We start from the raw sequence: 24,877 nt of genomic DNA, 5'->3' as shown, positions 1-24,877 counted from the left end.
GGAGATTGGGGGAAGGCTGAGAATAGCTGATTGCTCTAAATTTTATGACCCTGAAAACCTAATTGCAGATTTTATACATAAAGATTTTAACAATTTGTTTGGTGACGCCAATATTTACATCGTATATGTATCACTAATTTGTGATATTTCAAATTCAATTTTTAAAAAATTTGTGCCAATATACTTACAGTCCACCAAATTTGGTAATTTGGAGCATATTCTACAGCTGTTTCACACATCTCTTGCACCTCCTCTTTAGTTCCTCTTTTTGAGAACAATCTGAGATAATGGCACCAAATTTCAGAATTTTCTTTGTTGTTCTCCAATGCTCGGGCCAGGACATTTAAAGCTGCATCCAAACACTCTGATGAAGACCTGTGTATTGTTTACTGTTAGTTTATTTATACCAGTGTGCATATATATATTTTTAAAATTTCTTGAAAAAAGACAGGATGTGTGTACTTCAAATTTAATATATATAATTTATTAATTTCTTATTTTTGAAAAGAGAGCTTCCCACACCTAGGTTACGATTTATACTACCATCTATCTACTAGGCCCTTCATATGAATGAGATATCAATTTCCTTAATGACAAGGTTGATTTGAAGAAAGAAAAATGTATTTTCAATTTAAAACACTTCCGGCTATGAATTGAGGAACAAAGAAATTGCTTTTCAAATGAATGTTCAGGGGGGTATTTGTATAAACAACGCAGGTTGTTTTGTTTTAGTTGGTTTTTTTTTTTTTTTTAAACAACCACAGCCACAAGTTTATCACTTTTAAACTTGCTTCAAGTCAATATTCAATAATACTTTTTATAGGATTACACTTGTCCAGGAAAAGTTAAACAATTCTCTCAAGGCCAACTACAAAATATCAAAGCAACATCAAGGATTGCTATCTACTGGGAAAATCTCATGATCCTATTCATAAAATAAGGTATAGTTCTTTTGGCCTTAGTCAGACAAGAAAATATTGTTCATTGTTGTCTTCAACATAGGAACCACCCATAAAGAGACTAAATGGGCACAAAACTCAAATGCATGCAATAAATATTCTGATACATTATACCACAAGGAAAATTCTTTTGAAATTTCTCTTAAGATTTTAGTTGCACAGGATGATTTCAGAAAGGCCTGGAGAGACCTACACGACCTGATGCTGAGTGAAATGAGCAGGACCAGGAGATCATTGTGTACTTCAACAACAATACTATATGATGATATTCTGATGGACCTGGCCATCTTCAGCAATGAGATGAACCAAATCAGTTCTAATGGAGCCAGTAATGAACTGAACCAGCTACACCCAGCAAAAGAACTCTGGGAGATGACTAAAAACCATTACATTGAATTCCCAATCCCTATATTTTTGCCCACCTGCATTTTGGATTTCCTTCACAGGCTAATTGTACAATATTTCAGAGTCCAAATGCAAAATAACAGTTTGGACATGTATACTTATTTTGTATTTAATTTATACTTTAATATATTTAACATGCTTTGGTCATCCTGCCATCTAGGGGAGGGGATGGAGGGAAAGAAGGGAAAAATTGGAACAAAAGGTTTGGCAATTGTCAATGCTGTAAAATTACCCATGCATATAATTTGTAAATAAAAATCTATTAAAAAATTTTAAAAAAATTAAAAGATTTTAGTTGCATACATTATTAAAGCATGACAGAGCCCAATAAGAAAAATTTTGCTAGTACAACTAAAATTTCTTTTGACACTTTCATAAGTATACCCCATTCTATAAAATAAATACTTTCAACAAATTTAGTCTTTAGAGTCACAAACTTCCCTCAACTCACTAGAGTTTTGTGATTTCATTACAAAATCACAATTAGCTTTCAGGACATTGCAATCACATTAAATCTGCACATTAGGTACTACTTAAAACATTTTTTTTTTTTTTTTTTTTTTTTTTTTTACTTCTAGAGGAACAGAAGATGCAGAACCTTTACATGGGGGCCATTTCTTCCCTTTTATCATTTTTTTGGGTCTTGCCCAACAGAGGCAATAGAGAGCTTTCAGAAGCTGTTATTATTCATGGATCAAACACCCTAGATATGTGACAGAGTACTTTAAAATAAATATATCATCTTTTGTTTAGCCTAACTAACATTATAACTTACTCAATAATATCTACAAAATTTTACAAATTTAAAATCTTACTAATACAAATACCAAGCAAAATAATGTTAGCTCAAAATCTTCTTAAGTCAATTCACCAAAATTTGCATCTACTTAAAACAAAACCCACAAATTTTGCTGAATAAAACATTAATCTGGTCCCTTCTAAAATGTTTAGTTAACATGAGGGAATCTCAAGTGGGAAAGTTCTAGTTTTACTATCATCTTTTAAATTTGAAAAACTGTCATTTGACATTTTTACCAGCAATTACTCCACATAGCATTTTCTTTTTGATTTCAACAACTTCCATGCTGAACTAAGTCACCTGGAGTTAATGCTCCAATATAATTTATTACTCATACTAAATTCATGTACAGTTCAAGATTGAATCTTAAGCTTTTTCTACTGCATTTAAAAATAAAACATTTGTGGCTTTGACAAAGAAACAAAGACTTCTTTAACACTAAAAAAGGAAACCTGATTACTACAGATGAATTAAACCTCAAACATATAAGAAAATGTACAACAGATTTGCTTACACAAAGATAAGACTGACCTACCCCTCATTCTGATTTAAGTACTTGTATGCAAGTTTGATCCAGAGCTGTACATCAGAAGGATTTTCAAGCACACTTGCTTCCAGATTAGAAATGTCATCAGTCTCATTTGTAAAGTATCTGACATCATCAGGAGTGACGACAGCATCCAAAACTGGAACACTGGTATGATGTTCAGGTCGGGGAGCTAAAAGGGAAAATATTATTCAGTGGAAAAACTCTTTAGCTCCTAGACACAGAAATTGAGTGACTAAGGAAAGTTTGGTATAATAATAATAATAATAATGAAAGCATGATGTAACATTTATATATGTCAAGCATGGTGCGAAGCACTTTATTATTTTTAAGCATTTAATTATTGTGTCATTGCATCCTCACAGCCACCCAGGAAAGTAGATGTGGATCATTACTATTATCCTCATTTTATGGCTAGAGAAGGTAGGGCAAACACAGATCACACAGCAGGTTAAGTGTCTATTGTCAAATTTAAACTCAGGTCTCCCCCTCTCGAATGGTTCTAGTTTATCCCCATTACATATAATGCTGAACCTGGGGCTCTATCAACTGTACCACCAGCTGCCCTCTCTCATCTGTTACATTCAACAATCAGAAATGAGTATCGTGTACTTTCAAGATTCAGAATCTACTGAAATGCAGCCTAGTTGTTAACAGTGAGTGACAAATCCTATTCATTGTATTCATCATAATAGAATGACATTTTAAAATACCACAGACTCCCAAGATGGAGGAAGTCTTGAAGGTTATAATACCCAACCCCAACCTGAAGCCATGAATCTGTTTTTTTAATCAATTAATCAAGTGATCAATCAACCCTCATCTCAAGACTTCTGGGGTCAGTACATGAAGAATACAATCACATTTTCAAACAGATTGTTAAGAGGTTCTTTCATATAAGCATTAAAAAAAAAAAGCCACCTCTCAACGTATTCTGCTTGGCCTTGGGAAAAAACAAGTTTAATGTCTGATCAATCCAACACCCTTTTAAAATATATGAAGACATTGCCTTTTGTCCCCACCCACTCCTTGTAGTTTTTTTCTTTAAACATTGCAATCCCATCACTGGCATGATTTCAAGTTCCTCACCACTTCACCACTTCATCTACAAGTATTTCAGGACAATTACCTCTCTCAAAAAAGATAAAAAACTAAACACAGTACTTTAGATCCTTGGAAGACAAAGGAAGAATACAATAAATGGAACTACCATTATTTTTATATCAAAATAGTATTTCTATTGACGCAATCTAAGTTAACCTGGCTATCAATACTATATCAAACTCCAAATGAAGTTATGATTTAAATGTAATTAAAATAAATCTGAGTTCTGAGAAATGTTACAGAAATAAATAACATTAAACAACTATCACTTTGTACTTCTCATTTGAATAGTTTCTTAAATTGACAAACATAAATAAATCAAAAAATTTTAAGAATATTCCCAAATTTACAATATTTATTCCAATAAAGCAAATTATTATGCAGAGCTCTTAGAACAATTTCAAAATTGACTTTTATATCTTAATCTTTTTTCTTACCATATTTTATAGGTCCTGTGGATTGTTCTTCATCACTGCTACTGTTACTACTGTTATCTGAAACAGGTTTTCTCCAAAATTTTGGCCTCCATTTCCTTTTTTCCTTATAAGTTGTAAATGGAGGAGCTAAGAAAAAAGAACATAAACTAGCTGAGATCCATCCATATTGTTTGGGAGACAACCAAAGCAATATGCTCTATAATGAAAATGTCAGTGGTTACATATATACATATACATTACAAAACTACATACATAACGACTATATAAACATTACAAACTACATTTCCCTTTAGGTTACAAAAAAATAGTACACAGTACAACTTAAGGAAAAAGTACTTACTATGACCTTTACTTTCATTGATATTACTAACAAGAAGAACAGCCATCTGGTCCATTGACATTCGATCTTTGTTTACACCAAAAAGTTTTTCAATGTATTTTTCTGAAATTAGAACAATGCTATCTTCATAAATATAGGACAGAAGGTGCATTTTTTTCGAATTATACAGTTTTATGAAAGAAAAATCCAGGAGCACATTTGTCCACTTCCTTTAAATATTCACAAAGAGTTGGGCAAATGTCACCAAAAAAAAAATGAAAGGAAAGAAGGTACAGATCATAGGAATTTAATAAAGTTAAAATGAGAAATATATGAGATGACAAAAATAATTAGGAAATAACATAAATGAGGGGAAAAAATCAAAATTACAAGAGCAGGCTAAAAAAAAAAAAAAAAAAAAAAAAAAAAAAAATTTTTGAAAACAAAAGTAGTATAATGTCACTTAGTAAAACTAGCATTCTTCCTGAAAGCAAAACCTGTTATCTAAAAATTTCTTTGCAAATCTCATAGTACTCTCCACTCAATGAAAGCTAGAAAAATAAAGTGTTCTAAATCAAAGATACAGCATAATTAAATTAAAAATCTAATAAAATTAAATAACTAATAATTTAAAATCCTATCATCTTGGTTAGCCAAAATAACATGAAATGTAAAATAAAATATATAGTCATATACTACAAAACAATGTTTTATTTTGAAGAATTAATGCAGTTCTTAGTTAGATATGTGGGTTTTAAAAGAAAACTACCAGGAAATAAATCATTTTTACCATTTTTTCATACAATTTTAGGAATTGGTAGTTTTCTTAAATACTGTCCAAATTCTATAAAAGAACCACTGATTTTTAAAAAAAATCTCAATTTAGACATAAAGCTACAGAAAAAATTTTATTAAGCTACAAACACAAATATCTTTAATTAGAAAAAAAATCCTAATGGTAAATAAACCTAGCCTAACTACTGCCACAAATAAAGCACATAAAAAAAAATGATTTTGACTATAACTGTAATTAATATATAACCAAGTTTTGTCTTCTACATTTTTTAAAATGACAAAAAGGAAGCAGGAACCTATATAATTAACAGTAAGCTTCTTCCTATGGATTCAAATTCTTCAGTCTAACTATTACTATTTTAAAATAAGCTGACATTTCTAAATCAAGAAAATCTATTTTATTTATTTGAAAAATCAGATCTGAATGTAAAGTTAAAATTTAAAATCGTCAGCTATATCAGCTACTTATTTTCACTTGGATAAATGAGGGAAGGATGGAATGGCTGATAAAAACCTGTTGCAAGTGTAATTTCTTCTTCTGTGCTTTTCTCAGAACAACCAATTAAAGATAAATTGTAAGATAAAATGTCTTGGAACAGCTGTTTCCGGGTAAAAGTACAATCTTGCATGTGTTGCCTACAAGTAAAAAAATGGCACAAAGGAAATAATTATATACAATGTCAACTGTCATAAAGACAATTAATTAGCAATTAAACAACATGTTGATGACAGACCAGCACTTACCACTGACAATCATCATCATTACATGTGCCTGTTAAATCAAAACGGCAGAAACACTGTTTCGGTTCAATCATATTACTGTATGATACTGAACTGAGATAAAGTTTTTCCTTGGTTCGAAAAAAAGGACTAAATCTGACAAAGAAAAAAAAATTAAGTTAAAAAAAAAGCAACCCTTTTTGACCTTTATAATTTTTTTTAAATTCGGTATTTTATTTCCAATAAAGGTTTGTAAAATGGATGCTGAAGTACTTTGGAAAACAGTAGCAATAGTATGCTGCTACATATACATTCAAAGGGATTAAAATAAAGGAAAAATCTGAACACCAGTAGTCAGCTCAACTTTTAATGACTTTTGCAGAATTTCAGTATTATCAGGTATCTTACTGGATCTTAGAAACAACCCAGAATTCACCTGCCATAAGTTGCCTGAACAAGAAGCAGACCACCAGCAAACAACCACTTCAATAAAGCCCTTGCAGTTTGCTCCAATCCAAAAATGAACAAGAATTTCCAATGAAAACTACTACAGTACAAGAAAAAACAAAACTACAATTTCTTCAATTGCAACTCACAGATACTAAGAAAGGAGGTTCTTCCCACAGTGTGTCAGTGGAAGAAGCAAAACCAGGGATGGAAAACTTGTGGTAACTCAGGCATCAGCGTACCAGAGTACTCACGACATCCCCTGGGTCCCTAAGACTGTCCCAAGTTACCAAAAAGAGCCCTTAAGATCCAGCTCTCTGAACTTCAAAAATGTATGGGGGCTTATCCCCAAAAGCCTGAGATCAACACAGAATAGTTTTGAATTATACATCCAAGCAATATAAAGGTTCACAATGTCTCTATTGTGATTAACACTGTTCATTTTGTAAATTTTTCAATTTATTTAACAATAATTTTACTTCCTCTTCTTTATCCAATTTGTTAAGTCTTTTTAAAAGAACCAGCTTTGATAGGTTTACTAGTTCTCAAGTCTTTTATTAACAATTTTTCCTCTACTTTTAAAGATTTTGTTTTCTGCATCCTCTAACATAATTAAAATTTAACTCTGCTTTCTATGAAAAAGAGTTAACTAATAGAGAACAAGCCTATTTTTATAAATGAATTTGCTTTCAATAAAAACTGATATTATCAAGGCAGCAGAAGAACAGCAATGAACTCTTTTTTTTACCTATAAGACTTAAAAACAAGAAGAGGGCTATGGTATGGTCCAAATGGAAATGGTTTCCCTTCTGTTTGTTTGTTTTGTGATGTAACAATATCCACATCCACAGAAATTTCCTAAGAAACAAACCAAAAATGTTTTACAAGACAAAAAACACTTTAGAAAGCAAAATTTGACTTTCAAAAATAAACCGTAACCTACTTGACCATGCAAAACCTTTTCTGAAATGATGGAAGTACTTTTTGAAATCAGCTCCTTCAGGCTATCTTCATTAGCATGCAATCTCTTCAATTCATCAATATTTAAACCAAGAAAGAGTTCAGGTTTCTCCACAGTGTTTTTACTAGGTTTATTTATGCATTCCTTATTAGGTGTATCTGTGTGCTTAAGGTTAGGTTTGGTGAAAGAATTGGATTCACGGAAAGATCTCCTTCGTTCTCTGCTGGAAGTAGACAGAATTTCATCATCGACATCATTTTCTTCACTGTCTAGAGTCAATTTGTCTTGTGTTAGATCATGAAGAGAAGGCTGAGGTAAAGAAAATTCAGGTTCTTCTTCCAAAATAGGGGTTGTATTTGACTGTTCTTTTGTTTTAAGAGCTCGGGCTTCTTTGAGCTTTTGAATCTTTAGAGCATATTCATACTCTAATTGCTGTAATCGTTTTTTTTCCAAAGCAATCATTTCCGCTGAATGCTTTTTCGGACTTGATGCAGGAGAGCTGTCTAGTTTTATCATTTTGTTTGGCTAGAAAAAGAAAGTATTCACTTTCATATTTTCAGTGATCTCAAGAATATTAAAAAATGGTTGTCACTTACCTCTAGTCAGTCATTTCATTCAACTCAATTTTTGCAAATAAATTCTGAAGCGTCCAACAGGTATAAGCATGGACAATTACAAATCCATTAAAATAAACTTATATTCTCTCTTGCTAATAACTACAGTAGTTACATTAATTTAGTACTTTGAAGGTATGCAAACCATTTTATTAACTCATTAGCTTCAAAACTAGTATGTGTAGAAGGTGTTATATTTATTTTCCAGATAAGGAAATTGAAGCAGATACAATTTGAGTGATTGGCCCTAGGTCACAGTAAAGTAAGGGTCTGAGGCAGGATTCTAGTTAACACCTTCTTGACTCTAGTTCTTAAGACATTATAACTCCCAATTGCCTCCAGAAATTGCAGACAAAGATGAAGCAAATTATGACAAACCTCCCACCCATGAAGACAATATTTCCTTTTTTTGCAAAAGACAGTATTAAGCAACTTACTCCAAAGTAATCTTGCTCCAGTTTACGCTTTCCTATTTCTTTACTAGCCACTGCCTTTGCTCGAGCAAGCTCTTCTCCATATTTTAATGCCAATGCTTTCTTAACTGTTACTCGCTGCTGAACTCTGTGAATCTGTAAGCATAAGAAAATTCCTGAAAACCTATTAAAAAGAAATGTGCTTTTGAAGAAATATCTACTTGAATTTAAGTAATGACATGTGATTTATGGACCAAAAAGTGGGAACTTTTTCTTTTTAAAATGAAGACAAGTAAATTTTATGTGAATTTACACAGGTCAGTTTACATAAAGCCAGGAGAGGTTTCTGGACTCTGAGAAACAAGACGATTTATAGATTGAGGGCATAAAGCAAACATGAAATTATAGGTGTTTTAAGCCCAAAATGCAGTATTACTTGTTCCTGAAGTTTTTTCAAAAAAATCCTGTTAACGTTAAGGATTTTTTCAGTTGCTTGAAGCTGTTCTCTAAGTTTCACAATCTTTGTTTCAGCATTCCTAACAGATTCCCTCTTCTTAGCCTCTTGCTGCAAGAGATTCTTTAACACAGACTCATCTTTCATCAGGAGAAGTCTAAATGGGGGAAAAAACCCAAAGAATTAGAACAATATTATCTGAAAAAAATAACCTAGAGACTACACAGCACAAAGTGATTTTATGTAAACTGGCTAATTTTCTAGATATTAGCTGCTCCCCTCCCCCATATTCTCATACTTCACCTTGAAATTATTTTTCCTGTTTTTTTTAAATAGGTTTTTATTTTCAAAATATAGACAGTTTTAAACATTCATCCTTGCAAAATCTTGTGTTCCAAATTTTTTCTCCCTCTGTTCCCTTCCACATCCCCTCTTCTAGTCAGCAAATAATCAAGATATGTTAAACATGTGCAATTCTCATTGAAACTGAAAAGCCATCTCATTGAAAAGCCTTCAAAAATCATCTTGATGTCTAAATGAAAAAATGTTATGACTAATAAAAGAAATGCAAATTAAAACAATTATGAGATTCTACCTAACACCAATTAAAAAAGGAATGAATTCAAGAGAAATCTGGAAGGGAAGGGTTTATGAGCAGATCTTCTATCAATCATTCTAAAATTACCTGCATAATTAGAAATCAATTTCCTTAAGAATTATTAACTTTAATGGGGGCAGTTAGGTAGTGCAGTGGGGATAGAGCACCAGCCCTGAAGTCAGGAGAACCTGAGTTCTAATTTGACCTCGGACACTTAACACTACCTAGGTGCAAGACCTTGGGCAAGTCACTTAACCCCAATTGCCTCAGCAAAATATATATATAAATAACTTGAAATGCTTAAGAATTGGACAATTTATGGTCATGATCTTTTAAACTTTGATAACTGAAGTTAACTTCCTCATTTTAATAGTATTAAACTCAAAAGTATATTTCTGACATTTAATTACTGAGAAACAGGTCAGAAAATGGCTTGTACATTCTCCCTGGAATGGAGTCCCATGTGCCAATGTCACAAAAGGTATGAATACAAAGTGAATGGAAATTACCAATTCTTTTATCTTGATTAGTATAGACAGTTTTAGCTTTACATAAAGTAGACTTTTCCACTGACTTCTATACAAACTAATTTTTAGGTAATGCAAATCTGCAGATGTGGAGAAGGAAGGGAGAAATGAAGGCAGAAAGAGGATCAAGCTCCTATAGTAGGAAAGGAAAGACACACAGTTCAGGGACACATAGGTGCCATGTAAAGAGTAGCAAGAGGAGAAAAACTTATGGCTAGGGCTAAGTGTGCCATAATACAGCTAGACGGAAGACAGACTTGGTAGCTAGCTAAACACATAGGTAAAAAACTTAAACCAAACCTCATCTCCCTCAGTGGTTCAATATAAATTCTACCTTTATTTGGAAGGTTTTCTTTTAGAATTTGGGGTTTGTTTGTTTGGAGGGAGAGCAGCAGATGTTGTACAGCTAACAGATTTTTTCTGGAATGCAGACTTCAGAATTCTTTATGTAAAGTCAAATTTGTGTAATGAACACTTATGTAAAACAAGAACTGTTTATAATTAGTTTATTTCAATTTTGATGTTAAATTAAGCAAAATTAAATGAAGTGATTACAAAGCAATTCCAATCAACAACAGAACCACATTTTTCTGTCTGAACAAGTGGTGCCCCTTCAAAAGTCACCTTTTAGGCAATATTTACTTCAATTGACAATTTTAATTCTTTGGAAATTACCGTGACCATTTTCATAATTATAAGAAAAATTATAAGAAAAACAACCTTTTTGCCACAAAATTCCTTACTGACCAGAAATTATTACTCAGAATGATCCATCCATCTTAGCTGAACCTTAAAAAGTTCTATTTTCAAAAAAAAAAAAAAAACAAAACAAAACCAAAACCAAAAAAAAAAAAAAAAAAAAAAAAAAAACCCTCAAAAACCAAAGATCTGCAAATACAGGACAATTACTACACATAACTCCAAAGAGAGGAGTTCCAAAGAAGTTTTCCAAGATGGGAACATCACATACTCTTATATAAGGTGATTACTCTCATTATGTCATTTCTGATATGTTTGCTTTTAAATTACATTACTTACCTTATGTCTATAATGGTTCTTTCGGTTAAATTCAAAATTGTTATAAAATTCTCAATTATTTTAGGTTTCAACATAATATCCATAAGAAAGGCACAATGTGGTAAAAGTTAATAAAGAGCTGATCTTGTAATCAGGAAGAACTGCTTCTATGTGACTATCAGCAAATCACTTAATTTCTGAGAGCTTTCCACAACTAAAGAGCAAATATTAATCTGTGATGATAGGGTTTCCTTATGAGAAGAAGTCCCTTATGCTGATGAAATCACAAGCCCATGTTAAAAAAAAAAAAAAAAATTAAGTTCTGCTTGTGAAACAGAATACTAATTCAATTAACAACAGAAACAATCCCCAGCTACCCCAAAATTATTACCGTTACTGGCTGAGATAAGACTTACTTGTGTTTCTTTAGTTTTGCTTCTGCATCTGTCACCTGCTTAGTAACCATTGCTATTCTACCAACTCCATCAATTTCACCATCTGAATTGGCAGGAGATGATGAACTCGTCTTCAGCTGATCTGATTTTATTAAACGCTGCTTCTCTCGACTAAGAATAAAAAATAAAAAGAGTGCAAAATTATTCTTACAAATCAAAACTATAAAGTAAGGGAATATGGTGTAAATATGGTATGAACAAAAACTTTAAAAAAATTTAAATTTGTGAATAGTTTCACTAAACAATAAAATTATATAAAACCTGATTTGAATAAGCTAAGCAGGTTATTCAAAAAGCTGTCTTAGTACTCAGTGAACAAGCATTCTTAGACATATGTAGATAGACACTGTATCAGTTACTGGGGAATTCAAAATGTTATTCATTCGTACTTAATTTCTTCTTCTATACTATTTTCTAATGTGGTTTTAAAAAAAATTTCCCTCCTATACATGTTCATCAGGCTCTCCCTCCTGGATGATGGGTACACATAACATCTTCCTCAATCATGTCCCACGCAAGTTTCCATATTTAAACATGAAGCAAACAGTTTTTCAAAAACAGTCTAAAATTTTAAAACATTAACTGTATAGTAGTAATGCCACTGACCTGGCAATCTCTTCTTTTAATAATCTATATTCAATCTTTTTGTCTTCTGGCAGAGCTTCAGGTGTTCTCATAGGATCATTTTCTTTTTCTGATTTTGGTGGTGCTTTTGGTTTTGAAGCCTAGAAGAAACCATTTAAAGTCAAGTAAAACATACTTCAACAATAAACACAACATAAACAGATGAAATGCATTTAAGTAGGCAAATTTTTGTAAATAAAACATTAACTATTTTAGAACATAAAACTATTTTAGAAAAACAATAAGGCAGCCTATTTTTGGAAAATATAATCAATTATAAATAAGATGCCAATCTCTATTTCCTTTGACAGTTTTTCACAATGGAAATATTTATTATCTACCAAGTTTTAATCCATTAAAATTTTGTTTCAAGAATTATATCATGTAATTCACAGAAAAAAAATATTATTCTCTAAAGGGACAAACACATAGCTGTTTCTTCCTCCTTCCACCATGCCCCTTACCTCTGCAGTGCGTCTTGCTTCTTTAATCATGGATTCCAATCCTCCAAAGACACTATTTGTTGCATTGGAGGGTTCCCCATCAGATTCACTATCATCAGAGTCATTTAGTGTTACCACTACTGATTTATGTTTAGGAAGCTGTAAATTAATACATTTTGTTATTGGCAAGAGTTGTTTCTCCTCTAAAAGACACACACACTCAATAAGAAGTTATAAAGTACCTTGGAAGTAATACAATTCAAAACAGCAAAAAAAAATTAATCTCTTTTACCAAATTCCTAACAAATCATCCAGCTTCAGTTTTATGACTTTCAGTGACAGAGAACTTAGCACTTCACAAGGCAATCCCATCCTATAGCAGATGAAGTCTAGCACCTAAAACTTCTACCCATTCATCTTACTTTGCCCTTCAGGCCCAAGTTAAGCTTTCATTTTAACCTATACCAACCTTTCCTGACTACATTCCTTAAAAACATAACTTATTATCATCCAAAAAAAAATTTATTCTTTTAAAACAGCACAATCCTTTCAAAAATATCCATTATTCCCTAAGTTTCAAAAATTTACATGTAATTAATCAAAACTATTATCTGAAATAACAGATATTCTGATTTTATAAATGAGGAAACTATCATGATTCTAAATGACTTATCTCCTAATGCTAAGCCATGTGACCTTACTGCATTGTTTCCCATTATCTCCCTTTATACCCAGAGGCCAAGATTATCTTTAAAAATTTGTCTTTATTTAGGAGGCCTCATAATATGGCTGCAAGGCTAAACCTGAGAGCAAAAAAAACCTTGGATTGTGCTCTGATACTATTAAGTTACTTCTTCTTCCCTAATAGGCCTTACCCTAAGATTATCAAAATGGGAATATTAGTACCTCAAGTACCAAACTAATACTACAATGAAGAATGTAAAATTAGATAACATCTAAAGTGATTTCAAAAGTTTTAAAATTCTACATAAACATCAGCTATTATTTTTATTTTTCTTCTATGAAACCTCTTCTAAAATAACTAGTTCCATTTGTTTCACAAAGAAGAACCACAATATTCATATAAACTAAAACAACCAACTTTGTTAGGAATCAAACAAACCAAGTCTCTGAATAATCTAAGTTACAATGTGACTTAGAAGGGAAAACAGTAATTATTAAGTACCACTAATCAACTTATTTCTCCCAATCTGAAAACCCAAGCATTAAGTCTGGTGTTCTACAATTCATTACAAATTTGAAAGGTAATTTTGTACAAAAAGGTACAAACAAAATTCTGCCAACCTTTAATTTATTATTCAGGAAAATACTTTGAAAACAATGTGCCTAACCAGCACATTACTACTAATCTTAACTTCAAGAAGTTAGTTAACTTCATGAAATAGCAAAAATTTACCACTTTGGTTGTCCAGAAAAAAATCTCTATACATATATTTTGATAGATTGCTTTACTTTTTAAAAGGTTAAGTTACTTCTTACCGATATGACTGTACGTGGAAGACGAGGTCCTCTGTGAAACTTGGGATTCTGTATTCTAGGCTGAGATACAGTGTTAATACTGACTATTGAAAGATTGCTTCTTGGCACAGGCTGAGAATTGTTGGAAACTGGAGGAGAAGGTGGGCCACTATTACTAGATGTTTCCTAAATAAGGAAATAAAACATGTAAAAGTTGTTATTTTTAAGTGGAAAAAATCATTTATAATATTTAAACATATCTTAGGTTGCTATCAGTATTAGGCTCATTCCAACCTCATTCCAACTTGAAAACAAGTAAAACAAATTAAGTCCTATACAAGAACAGTTTCTAGCTTACTGCAATAATGCCATCTAGAGGTCTATAGCCCAAAATTACCTCAGATTTAAAGGCTCTTTTATTAGCTAAAGATTTTAATAACTCCTCTCGAAGCAGCATTTCTTCTTCCTCCTCTTCATCTGCAAAAGGTGGTTTAGGAGGCTGCTCAGGATCTTCTGGAGGAAGGGGTGGAAGAGGGGGAAGAGGAGGAGGAAGCTCTAGAGAAACACAAATACTCTCAACATAAGGCTGGTTGTTCAAAGGTGGCATAGCCTAAAGATATTGAAAAAAAGAAAGAAGGATTAAAATAGCAAACATAAGAAAAGTTTTAATGGAGAAAGAACTTTATAGATTATTATACTCTAGATGTAATGAATTTTAAAACTTCTCTCATCCACCCCTTTAATTTGGATTAAAATCTTCTAGCACAATATCCTTGAACTTCCATGTATCTACCTAGTTTACCCAAAAGGCTAAAGGTCCTACAATCTTCTCCTAGTCAAGGAACTATCCCTTAACTGTTCTTTTACTGGCTGAAACTATGGAGGAAGACACTGACTCAAGGAAAGGACGTTAATAATGTCGATTATACTCCTTTATCTCTAAACCCAATACAGATTTAAGATATTACTATCCACCAAAGCATATGTCTAACAAAAGAGATAAATTAGAGTAAACAGAGATTTTCTTCCAGCTACAATATATAAGCTCCACAAAAAGCCTGACTCACCCTGCAGAGGTGAGGAAAACAGGGCACTGGGGAATATGTACAGGAAAGGAAGAACACTATTCATTGCAGGGAATTCTCCAGGGGGATCTTGCTTCCTTCATTACAGATTCTATCTGTTTAATGGCATTTACTAGGATTTGTATAAATGCTAAATATATTTAATTTTAACAATTATAAAGAGAACTTTAATTTGTTTAAAAGAACACAGAAGCTATAGTTGATTTTTCCATGAAGCTTTTCCTGATCCCTTTCTCCCCATTAGTAATTTCTACTGGTCATTACCTTGCATTTATTTATCTATATACATATTATGCTCCCAAAAGAACATTATCTCTTTGAGAGCAGAGGCTATTTCATTTCTACCTTTGTATCCCTCCCTATCACTTAGCACATTAAATGGCTAATAAATGTTTGTCCAATTAAACCAATTATCATCTAAATCAATCTTCTGCAGCACATAAGAAGATGCAAGTTCAAAGATCTGGCTGCAAACTAAGAGGGTGGGAAAGATCAATCTTTGAAAAGACAATATGTTATACACAAGGGTGGGTGACATTGAAGTACTTGTTCCTCCTTCCTTCTGGCTTGCTATACATTGTATCATCCCTTTTCTCATACCATTATATAATGGTGAAGTTTTACATTATAATTTTTTACAGATAATAAAATAAAATTAAATAGATTTTTCTCATGTCACACAGTCCAAAACATGACCAATTTTGGAAGACAAAACTTGTTCCTTAAAAACAACACTGCTCATAATTCTGATGTCACTGTAAAAATCAGATAAAAATCAGGAAAAAAATAAAGGAAGCTATAATATGGGAAACTGGCAATCAGGCAAAAATATGTTCATCAATCATTTCTAATAAGTCTGAAACTAAGGCACATAAGGGGAAATAAAACAAACATACAGATTAAAAGCTATTCCCAATGGGTAAGTAATCAAAGGCTAAAAACAAAATGAAAATGACTGATAATCTATGGGTATGACATCTCCAAATCACTAATAAGTGAACTGCAAATTAAAACCCTGAGATTTTACCTCACACCTAGCAAACTGATAGACAAAAGACGAAAGATAGATATATATATATATGTATATTTGCTACTGTGTAGAAGAACTGGAAACAAAGTAGATGCCCATCAAGCGGGCAAAAATGTTTATAAACAAACTGCTATAATACTATAAAATATAATAGTATAAAATAATACTATAAAACACTTTAATAGTATGTCAGAAGAAACTATGAATATAAATTCAGAAGCCTGGGTGGATGATGCAGAATGAAGACAAACCACAATGACTACGATGAAATCATGTTGTATAATTAGAATGACCAAAATTGACCCAAAAGAAAAAAAAAGACAAAAATCAACTTTACTTTTTTTTTCCATTGGAAGAAGTAGAGGACCATAAGAATGGAATCTATCCTATGCATATATGCCACTGGACATAAATAATGTTTTGGTTTCAATAGATTTTTTTTTTAAATCATTTTATCATTATTATTTCCACCTTCTGTCTTTATCGATTTGCTAGGTGTGAGGTAAAATCTCAGTTTTAATTTGCAATTCACTTATTAGTGATTTGGAGATATCTCACCCATAGTTGTCTGTCTTTTGCAACTTTTTTTTGAGCCTTTGATTACTCATCTATAAAGAAATCAGAATAGGTTTAAAAAGTGACAGAATGGCATATGGATAAATTTGCCTGCAGTCACACTCAACAATATAAAATATTTATTCAAACATTGCCTGACTTCAATAATTCCATTATTACTTCAATATTAAATAACATTTTTACATAAATAAAAATATTTGAAAGAAATGATAAGAAAAAAATAAAAGAATGAAATAAAACGTACCAAAAGCTGACTTACTGAAACCTGAGGTGGCGGAGGTAAAGAAATAGGTTGTAATGGAGGAAAATATCCCAATGAACACTCAGGGAAGAAAAGAGGCTGTACTGGAGAAGTAGCTATAATGAAACATATTCAGTTATTGTTAACATTTCTATTACAAAAATATGCTAAACAGAAAATAATTTTTAGACTCCCAGAGACCAAAATAAACCATGCATTCAAGTTTTTATCAAAAAAAGATGCCCTTCTATTTTCAATTATCAATGAGATAATTCTTCAAACCAATTCCAATTGTTTAGTAATGAAGAATCGGCTACTCCCAGAGAGAGAACTGTGGGAAATGAGTGTAAACTACAACATAGCATTTCCACTCTTTCTGTTATTGTTTGCTTGCATTTTTGTTTTTCCTTTTCAGGTTTTTTTCTTTCTAGATCCAATTTTTCTTGTGCAGCAAAATAAAATATATAAATATTTATACATTTCTGGACCCAGTCATGGCATCTCCCTCACTTGTTTTTGTACCATATACTGTTAAAGCTGGAAGGAATCTGAAAAGGTGAAATCCTACTTGCTCATTTCTTCCTGATGCCTAAATTCTGGAAACTTACTGATAATCTCTTGCCCTTATTTTCGTGCTATTTAGCACATCTTGTCATCGATGAAAAAGGACAGACTCCATAAATTTGATTCTTTGTCCTATTCCACATATTTTCCTCATCTTTACATATTTGACTTAAGAAACTAATGTTCTTCCTCCTTTTTTTTTTTTTTTTTGTTCTACATCCACCAAGGCAAAACTGAGCTCCAAATTCAAATTTGAAAATTTTCTTAAAAGAGAAAAGCTTTCCAAGTAGAAGCCCAATTTAAACTTCATTTCTCTACTTATCTGGTGGGGTAATAGGGGAGGAACAAACTATTAGGGTTCATTCGTATAGCTTTGGCCATAGGTTTAACATTCATGTCTATAATTTTAGGGTATTACACTAGCTTAAGGTTATAAAGCATGTTCTCATTCTTAGAAACATGATTCTTTTTTCCTTATATCTATACATGCTCAGCATACATCCTGTCACTTTTTAAATGTTTTGATAATTCTATTTTATAGAAGAGGAAAGTAAGAGCCAGAGAGGCAAAGAAATTTGGATAAAATCTTCATAAATATTGACCCACCGTCAATATTTAAGCCCAGGTTCTGACTGCAATCTAAAATTTATTCTTTTCACTAGTTATTTCTAACCATCACCCTTCCCATTTGACTGAGACTAAAATTGTTAGGGACAAGATTTGTGTTGTTTACATACATATCCTTAATACTGTAGGCTCTCAAAATAGATGTATGCTGAATGAACAATTCAGCTCTTTACATAATTCCACATTAAAGGAAGAGTAAACAATGACAGTAGTACCAAAATAGCCTTATTTTGTTGCCCCCCCCCCCTTTTTGAGCTTACCAGAAAAATATCACATTAGAACAATATTCTACCAAACAATACAAACACTACTGTTCTTTCCTTATTACACCGACAGAATCCAAGGAATTAAATAGGTGACAAGAAGTAAGTTTGGCCTAATGGGAAGAGACCAGTACAGGATTTTAAGCTCCAAATCTACCACCTTCAACATTATGTGACTCTGGAAAATCATTCAATTTAATATAAGGCTGAGTTGCAATTTCCACATTCATCTTCAGGATACAAAAATCTAACAGGGATCCAAAAATACAGGTAGGAAATACTGTGAAACAACAACATAGAGCTTGTTCTATTGGATTTGGAAAGAACACTGCCTTTTCCTGATAAATTAAAGTAGCACTCTAAATGTACAATAATTGCTATATAGGATTTTGTAAAACAGATCTAAATTAAAATGAGAATTAAAACTAAAATGGACTTTTTAACTGTCGCTCCTAGGGAACGCCTAGTTCAACTATCTGGTACAATCCTTAGATTTCTTTGTGAGAAGCTTCTTACTTTTGGCATGAACAGCAAACTTAAGTAAAAGACCTACTGGGGATGATTCAGAAAACCAATTGTGGCTTTAAAGTAAAAAATGTCCCTAGAAAGTGCTGAAAGTCCTAATACTGACGCCAAAGAAGACTAATTTTGAGCAATGTTGCATTTCTTTCCAAAACTTTGGCTAAATTAAAAAATTTCTGTTTTATACTTTAATGGTGCAAAAAAGCTAATTTTAAAAGTATCTACCTGGAGAGTTAGTCTCACTGTCTGTATCCATTGCGACTTCTTCATAATTGTCATATTGATAAATGCCTCCAGCACTATCAATAGACTGCTTATCTAAAGATCTTCTCAGGTCTGTATCTGAAGACTAAACACAAAAGAGAAAGCTTTGTTCAATTTACAGCATTTAAAATATCTTTGCTCTCTACTGTCATACTTGTCTGTCTATTAATAATGAAATTAACTACAAATATTTAAAGGGAGGCAATTAGTAGGAAAAGTACTACATTGAACATAACATTTCTTCCCTAATTTACAGAGAATCCATTTTAGTAACAAGGGCAGTAGATGACATTTTGAAAAGCATAATCAGTAAAACCTACACTTTGTCAGAACATCAATTTAAAGCTTAAAATTTTTATTAATGCCGTAACGATCACTGGAGATGCCGCGATATGAGGCCAAACAGCATTGTTACCATCACAAATGCCTCTACGAAAAGCATGGTTGAGCTGAAATAGGAACCAATGGGCTTGAAATAGCAACCAGTAGCCAGTCAGAGACTACTCTTGACTGTTATTTTACAGATATTTTACAGTTATTTTACAGATGAGAATTACAGATATTTTACAGTTATTTTACAGATGAGAAAATAGAGACAGAAGGAGATTAAGTGACTTGTCCAAGGTCATAAACATAATGTCAGACAGGATCTGAAGTCACACAAATTCATTCTAGAGCCAGGACTACAATTAGCAAAATTCTCCAATTCTCAAAAAACCCCAATTGATTTACATATTTCTTTACAGTGAGATGACTGATGCATGATGAGATCAGATCTCATTTACAACCAGAAACTAAAAATTGAACAGTGTATTTCTTCTCTCACTGATAAATTTTGAAAAAGCTTAAGTTAAGATAATTTCATCAATTCTAATTCCATAGGAATAAAATACATTAGTAAAATTTGAATTTTGTGTGTCTCACACATATATGCATTTATGTTTAAAAAAAAACAAAACACTTTTGGTTTTAAATCTGAATTTTTAGTAATGAATAGCATTGTTAATATTTTATAGGAAACTTATTTCCCTAAAGACATTAGCCACAATTTAGTAAAACACCTTTTTCACCTGCTTTCATTAAATTTGGGTGGGCAAGTGTATATGCAAACATGAAGACATAAAACTAAAAGATTACAAATGAAAAGTCAAAATTTTCTGCAAGAGAAAACATACTCATGCCTTCCAAGAATGATATCTGGCTGAAATGAAAAGTAAAGCCTACTTCAGCCGTGCCTTTTCATTTCTCCATTTCCCTTCAGTCTAGCAAACGCAATGTATTGTTAATCTTGCCGGCCTAGACCTGCAAATGCAGGACACTAGCAGTAGGCACATTAAAGGATTAATAGTGGTCCTCTGTTCTTGAGAAAGCCTGAAACCCCTCTTTGTCAAGATTGATTATGCCTTACTTTGCTTCTTGACCTCCTCTTTCCCCCTACTAGCTTCATGAACCGATTGTACTGCTCTTCTTGATTTGAGAGATCTCGGATTTTCCGAATTTCTTCTTCTCTTTTTCTTCTCTCTTCTTCTTCAGCCTGTTTCCTCTGATCTTCCTCTTTCTGTCTTTCTTGTTCTTTTTGTTGTTGTAGTTTCTTCCATGCCTTTGTTTGCTGTTTTCTCAAGGCCTGTTTAGCTTTAATGGACAAAATTATTTTAAAAATATTTCTGATTGAAAAATATGTTTCAAAAAAAAAACCAAAAAAACAAAAAAAAACAGTAATAGGCCACCAACTTTACCAACATTTCAGTGCCTTTTTAAATTCTCAACTTTTCAGAAGGTATAACCATTGCACAAATTTGTGAGAATGTCAAATATTCTGTAAACAACTTACAACTTACTAACTTACTTACTTTTCTTACTAACAAACTAACAAACTAACTAACAAAACTAACAAACTTAATCATAAAGGAATTCAGTGAAAAGATATTTGTATAAAAATAAAATCACCTGTAGCGCTAACTTTTTTGGCTGAGTGGGTTTTTGTGCTGGTTTTAATTTTTTGCTGAATTGCTTTTGTCTTTGTCAATTTCTCTTTGCTTTCCTTCATCACCTGCTGCTCCTTCTGTTGCCACTTTTTACTGGCTGACTGAAGAGCCAGCAAGCGAAGCTGCAACTCAGAAAGCTCCTCTTCATCTTCTCCAAGTTTCTTTAAAAACAAAATAGTAGTTATAAAATTTGTTTTAACATATCAAAACATTACTGCCACTGTTTCCTTTCCACAATATTTAGTCTGTCCCCCTCCAAAAAACTTAACTCTTTCAAATTAATGAAATTTTTCTATCATCCAACTTATTGGTCGATTTTAAAGCAAGATTAAATACAAATGCCAAAAAGTCTGTTTCAGGATATTTTGTACATTTTGATACACATTAAATAAAAACATATAATGTAACTAATAGAAAAACTTGGAAATTTAATTTACATTAAATAATGTACACATAAATATGTGTACATATACACACACACACTCACACACATATAATTCACCTTGATTCAGATTTAAAAAATGAATGCAAACAAAAAAAAGTTAAGGGAGAAAACAGTCAAAAAAACCTAATCTAAGTGTGAATATAAGTCAAATTAATACTGAAAAAAAAAAAAATTAGAACAAAATTTTACTCTGTATTCTCAGATGGGTCAAAACTTAGCTGTTATAGTATTAAATGAAAGAAGCCAAGACAATGTTTATTAAGTAACTACTTTATGTGCCAAGTAATCAGTAAGTGTTAGGAATACTAAAAAATGGTTTAAAATAAAAAGAAACCCATAGTCCCTATAACTCATATCAATCAAGTATACATAAGATATAAACAGGATAAATTAGAGATGTAATGTCTTCAGAAGAAGGTACTAATATTAACATAAATGGACAAAGCGGACAAAAAACACTTGCAGAAGGTAATTCTTTAAGAGGCACTGGAAGAAAGTCAGGGGAGACAGAGATAAGGTAAGGAGGGAATTTTGGACATAGCAAAGCCAGTGAAAATGCTCACAATTAGTGATCAGAAGTGCCTGTTAAGGACAACAAGGCCAGTATCACATGGAGAGGACTAAGGGGTAAAAAGGACTAGGAAAGTATTCAGAGGATATCGATAAAAAAGAGGTTAAAATAAAGAAAAGATACAAGGTTAAAAAAAAAACTTAGTTCAAACTCTTCAGCTACTATGCTATCACAAATATTGTCAGTCTTTAAGTGTCAGTATCAGTACTATCTCTGTCTTTTCTCACCTTCTCATCTTCCTGCTTTCTTCAAAGTTGCCATTTGGGGTATATATTCATATCAGTCCCCAGAGGACAGTGACAGCTGTGATGAATATGTACCCCAACTGGCAACTTTGAAGAAAGCAGAAAGGTGAGAAAATCACTTCACAAAATCACCTATTCTAGCAAAATATTTAGGTTCCACATCACATCACAAGCAGCACAAAAGTACTAGTAGAAGCACTAGTAAAGTGCTTGGTCTCTGAGAGGCTAGATAGAGCTACTCTACTTAGTTTTGTTCCAGGAGCAAGACATAACATTTCAAAGTATATATTTCTGAAAGGCCTTCAAGTATTTCTTGTTGGGCCTAGTCTACAACTAATACAAGAATGAGGCAGAAAGAAAATTTCAGAGGCGGTAATTAATATGCTCATTAATATGACCCCTCAGGTCAGCCCGGACCTAGAGAATTTTTTGACTTATCTAGGCCAACCCCTTATTTACAAATAAAAGAGATACAGGCCCAGAATGGTCTAACTGTTCAAAATTTTACACCTAAATAAGGCTCCATAAAATACATTTATATAGATCACTGACAGCCCTCAATGGAAATCACAAAAGTTTCAGTTTTTAAGAGTTATTTCCATGAGGATATAATACAATGTATCACCATTATTAAATAAAGCACCAAAAAAATTTTGAGCAATAAAGTCTTTCCAGAGCTCATTTACCTTTTTCCTAGAACTACTTACTCTCTTTAACTAAAGAATCTCAGGCAGAAATCTTAAATTTAAAAGATTAAAAAAAAAAAAAAATTAGCTATCTGCAAACCAAGTTCATTTCAATGTAAGCTAATTAATAAATACAATGAATGAGAAGAATGTAAAGGAAAATAAAATCATATCTCTCCCAAAGCATTCCTATCACACATCTATGTGGTGTACAACTTGACATAATGATCTGCATGTGATCTGTACTTTTGACCAATTAAAATCAAGTTGTTGAACTTAACAAGTTGTTGGGGACAACAAAGATTCCTGTTTAGTTATTTGGACTGGTTAGCTAGTCTCACAGATCCCTTCTAACCCTCTTGAGATCCTTAACATCCCTCTTTTAGAAGATTCAAAAGCAGCTTAATAAATAATGCTTATATCATAAATCATTCCTTACCTTTTCAGAAAGGAGATCTGAAGTGCTAATCTTTCTCGTTAAACTTTGTTCTTTGTCTTCTAATCCTTTAAAATAAGATAGCAAATGCTCAGTCATACAATAACAAAATTACAGAAAAACAATGCTATCTGTGCCAATATTAAAGCTATGGGATTATTAAAAGTTAATGCCAACAGTAAAAACAAAGGGTCAAATATGTTTTTTTATGCCTCTTGCATCATTTAAGGCAATGCTATTATTATATGTAAGGTAAAAAAAAAAAAAAAAAAAAAAACTCCCTGCAATATATACTGATCAGCTGTTTAATGTTACTATTTAGATATTCTTGTGTTTTAAGAAAGAAACAAAGTGCCCTAAAACTACTACAATATTTAAATAAGTACTCAAAACACCTTAAGATTATCTGGCAGGAACTTGGCTTCATTCCAACAGCTTCTAAAAATATGAGAAGACTTTATCTTGATAGGACAAACTATCACCTGGAAACGTGAATTTTAATTCACTCACAAACTTTATGTACTAAGTTGAAATCTTGGAAAATCCTGTTAATCCACAGAGCAGATATAAAGTATAAGTAGAAAACTGCAAAGTATTACAATCCATATTCATTGGCACACATGCTTAGATTTTCCAAGATTAGGCTCAGATTTCTGGTAAACTGGTAGAACAAAGAAGCAGATGGTAAAATATTTCTGTTCCAAACATGAGTCCACCACTAATATAGGCACTGCTCATTAGTAATAAATCTAAACGAATTTCAATTAGAACATGGATTAATAATCAAGAAAATTAGATTTTAAATGCAGAAGAGGAAAAAACTAAGACATAGAAAAACTTCAGATTATCACTAACTGCTTTTAAGTTTTATAAATGAAAGTGAATTTGAATGTGCAATCAAGATTTCAGGAACTAAATGTAAACTGTTGGCCACTGCTTCAAAATGAGTATAAGTATTCTACACAATCCTAACTAGCAGACCGTGGGATTTAGATAAAATGTATCTATCAAGACTGGGAGACAGGACTTGGATTTAAGTCAAGTATTGGGTAAAATTTAAAACTGGAGGTAAAATATGTACACAATGATTAAGAGTTTAAACAAAATTGTAGTATATGCATGAAATGGAATATTGTGGTACTATAAGAAATGACAGAGGTAAATTCAAAGGAACTGAAGACTTTACAAAAGTAAAATAAGAAAAATTAGGAGATTAACAC

At 32.1% G+C, this 24,877-nt stretch overlaps 1 protein-coding gene across 2 annotated transcripts in view; it reads right to left on the bottom strand.

Annotated features, from left to right (window-relative positions):
* ZFC3H1 (zinc finger C3H1-type containing) overlaps positions 1 to 24,877 on the bottom strand; it is a 52,273-nt gene that overhangs the window by 14,887 nt on the left and 12,509 nt on the right. Inside the window, exons 3-22 of one of the 2 annotated variants that reach the window (XM_023504306.2) lie at positions 23,661 to 23,725; positions 21,237 to 21,435; positions 20,698 to 20,921; positions 19,251 to 19,374; positions 17,053 to 17,165; positions 14,515 to 14,727; positions 14,139 to 14,303; positions 12,660 to 12,797; positions 12,178 to 12,296; positions 11,533 to 11,682; positions 8,957 to 9,131; positions 8,545 to 8,676; positions 7,476 to 8,018; positions 7,281 to 7,390; positions 6,110 to 6,241; positions 5,880 to 6,001; positions 4,592 to 4,693; positions 4,252 to 4,377; positions 2,699 to 2,882; positions 189 to 375 (exon numbers count right to left, since the gene is read on the bottom strand). In XM_023504306.2, the coding sequence (XP_023360074.2) occupies positions 189 to 375; positions 2,699 to 2,882; positions 4,252 to 4,377; positions 4,592 to 4,693; positions 5,880 to 6,001; positions 6,110 to 6,241; positions 7,281 to 7,390; positions 7,476 to 8,018; positions 8,545 to 8,676; positions 8,957 to 9,131; positions 11,533 to 11,682; positions 12,178 to 12,296; positions 12,660 to 12,797; positions 14,139 to 14,303; positions 14,515 to 14,727; positions 17,053 to 17,165; positions 19,251 to 19,374; positions 20,698 to 20,921; positions 21,237 to 21,435; positions 23,661 to 23,725 (3,323 nt within the window). The remainder of the gene's footprint in view (positions 1 to 188; positions 376 to 2,698; positions 2,883 to 4,251; positions 4,378 to 4,591; positions 4,694 to 5,879; positions 6,002 to 6,109; positions 6,242 to 7,280; positions 7,391 to 7,475; positions 8,019 to 8,544; positions 8,677 to 8,956; positions 9,132 to 11,532; positions 11,683 to 12,177; positions 12,297 to 12,659; positions 12,798 to 14,138; positions 14,304 to 14,514; positions 14,728 to 17,052; positions 17,166 to 19,250; positions 19,375 to 20,697; positions 20,922 to 21,236; positions 21,436 to 23,660; positions 23,726 to 24,877) is intronic. The other variant, XM_031938974.1, reaches the window with a different exon arrangement.

This window comes from Sarcophilus harrisii, chromosome 5 (genome assembly GCF_902635505.1).
Source record: "Sarcophilus harrisii chromosome 5, mSarHar1.11, whole genome shotgun sequence".
Taxonomy (NCBI): domain Eukaryota; kingdom Metazoa; phylum Chordata; class Mammalia; order Dasyuromorphia; family Dasyuridae; genus Sarcophilus; species Sarcophilus harrisii.
The sequence above is the reverse complement of the archived record's forward strand: the minus strand, read 5'-3'. Positions and strand labels throughout refer to the sequence as shown.